At 39.3% G+C, this 2,510-nt stretch overlaps 1 protein-coding gene across 1 annotated transcript; it reads left to right on the top strand.

The window, feature by feature from the left end:
* Positions 1 to 895: 895 nt before the first annotated feature.
* On the top strand, positions 896 to 1,855 carry LOC141618823 (protein FAR1-RELATED SEQUENCE 5-like). Its single transcript, XM_074435893.1, has one exon. It carries the CDS (start codon positions 896 to 898, stop codon positions 1,853 to 1,855), a length of 960 nt encoding a protein of 319 aa, XP_074291994.1.
* Positions 1,856 to 2,510: the final 655 nt, after the last annotated feature.

Genomic DNA, 2,510 nt, shown 5'->3' with positions numbered 1-2,510 from the left:
CAGTAATAATGACAACTGCTCAATACTATCAAATACTTCTTCAAATGTAATTACAAATGAAGGAGCCATTATTGAACTAAATGCAGCTCAGTCTGCACTTGCAGTTGAAGTTGATGAAGTTGATATTCCTGAGGTTGTGACTTCTGAATTTATTCATGGTATATTCAAGTTTCTCTTTTGTTTCATGACCGTCGTTGTTGCAAAGGGAAAAAGAAGGGGACTGTATATTAAGGCCACACAAACTGTATATTAACCTCACACAAACGGTTTATTAAGAAACAAGATTTTACCTAGTTCATGCATATAGGAGGTTATTTAATGCATATACAATGCTTTTCTATGCACGTACAAGACACAGAATAAGATGTGGTATACCCGTGGGTCTGTAATTGAATGTAAATGGTGGGGCAGTCTACTTGAATTACCAACATAACATATTTCTTACTTTAATTTCATCACATATGCAGAGGAAGAGGAGGCAGAGGAGACAGAAGCTTCTTCAAGCAACACAAATCGGATATTTGAGTGTCCTATTCATCTTAAGCCTAATATTGGTATGGTATTCCCTACTCTTCAGCTCGGTATTGAGTTTTATGAATCGAATACGAAAGAGTGTGGATTGGTGACTTGATTAGGATCACAAAAAGTTTCAAAGGTCGTCGTTACGCATAAAAAAATGTTTGTGTAATAAGGCTGGGGAGTGTAAAGCAAAGGGGACAGAACAACGGAGGCAACGAACTAGGATAGGATGTCCTGCGTTGATTAAGTTTAGGCGGATTGATAAGGGTCAATACGAAATTTATGATTTTGATGAAGTTCATAATCATATGCCACAAACACCCTTAACAATGGTGCATTTGTCGCAATCGAGAGAATTGAACATTATTCACAAAAAATGATAGTTAACAACTCGGAGCTTAACCTAGGTCCAGTTAAGTCCTTTAGGATATTGAAGGAGTATGTCGGAGGGTATAAGAATGTGAGTGCATCATTGGGAGACTTTAAAAAATTTTCAAGAGACATAAAAAAGTACTTAAGTGAAGGTGATGCTCAAATGCTTATTGAGCATTTTATGAAAGTAAAACACATGTGTCCATCGTTTTACTTTGACTTTGAGGTAGACTCCCAAGGCAGATTGTCACATATATTTTGGGCTGAACCTATTAGTATAAAAAATTATATGCTATTTGGGGACATGACATCTTTTAACACTACCTTTAGGAAAAACAAGTATAGAATGATATTTGGCCCTTTCACGGGAGTAGATCGCCATAAGAGATGTGTGATCTTTGGTGCTGGGCTCATTATTAATGAAAGCAAAGAGTCATTTGCCTGGTTGTTTAATAAGTTCTTAGATGTCATGGGGGGTCGTCATCTAGTTTGTCTGATAACTGAAGAAGATGCGGGGATAGAAGAAGGAATGAAATTAGCTTGGAAAGATAAGGTCAAACATAGGTATTGTATGTGGCACATATTGAAGAAACTGCCTGAGAAAGTAGGGCCTTCAATATGTAAAGACATCGAGTTTCTAAAGGAGATAAACTCATGTGTTTGGAGTGAAGATGTGGAACCACATGAATTTGAGGAATGTTGGACAAGAATAGTTGAATCTCATGGGTTGCCTGAGAATGAATGGCTTAAGGAAAAATATGGCATTAGGCAGATGTGGATTTCGATATACTTTCGCGACCTATTTTTAGGAGGTTTGATGAGAACTACCTCAAGGTTTGAATCGGAAAACCACTTTTTTAGCAACTTCACTAATCCTAATCTAACCCTAGTTGAGTTTTGGATGCGATTTGAGAGGGCAATGGATGCGCAACGATGGACCCAATCTAAACTCATTGCACAATAAAAAAACGATTCTCCCTCGTTATCAACTCCTCTTGCTCTCGAAAAACATGCAGCAAATAATTACACCCCCAAAATCTTTTACGAGTTTCAAGATGAATTAAAAGATGCTTGGTTTTTATGTGGGGTTGGGGATAAACAAAAAGATGATAACCATGCTACTGTCATTCGAACGGGAGGAAAACCTAAAGACACCCTAGAGAAGCAGAGTGAACCCTTTTTGGGGACGTTATTAAAAATAGGGGACCGGTTATCCTAAAACGGGACGGGAAAGGGTTTAGGGTTGGATTAGGCGGACCGCTACCGCAGATCCGCCGAATTCAACCATAAACCCTTTCCGTTGCTACTCTCATTCGAACGAGAGGAAAACCTAAAGACATCCTAGAGGGGTAGAGTGAACCCTTTTTGGGGACAGGATTAAAAATAGGAGACCGGGTATCCTAAAATCGGACGGGAAAAGGTTTAGGGTTGGATTAGGCGGACAACTACCGCGGATCCGTCTAATCCAACCCTAAAGCCTTTCCCTTTCTACTCTCATTCGAACAGGAGGAAAACCTAAAGACACCCTAGACGGGAAGAGTGAACCCTTTTTAGGGATGGGATTAAAAATAGGTGACCGAGTAGCCTAAAACGGGACGGGAAAGGGTTTAGGGTTGGAT

Source organism: Silene latifolia, chromosome X (genome assembly GCF_048544455.1).
Source record: "Silene latifolia isolate original U9 population chromosome X, ASM4854445v1, whole genome shotgun sequence".
NCBI lineage: Eukaryota > Viridiplantae > Streptophyta > Magnoliopsida > Caryophyllales > Caryophyllaceae > Silene > Silene latifolia.
This window is presented reverse-complemented; position numbering and strand designations above follow the sequence as displayed.

Bases quoted from the DNA above. Each gene is read 5' to 3' on its own strand.
- LOC141618823 (XM_074435893.1), top strand. From the start codon at position 896: ATGATAGTTAACAACTCGGAGCTTAACCTAGGTCCAGTTAAGTCCTTT.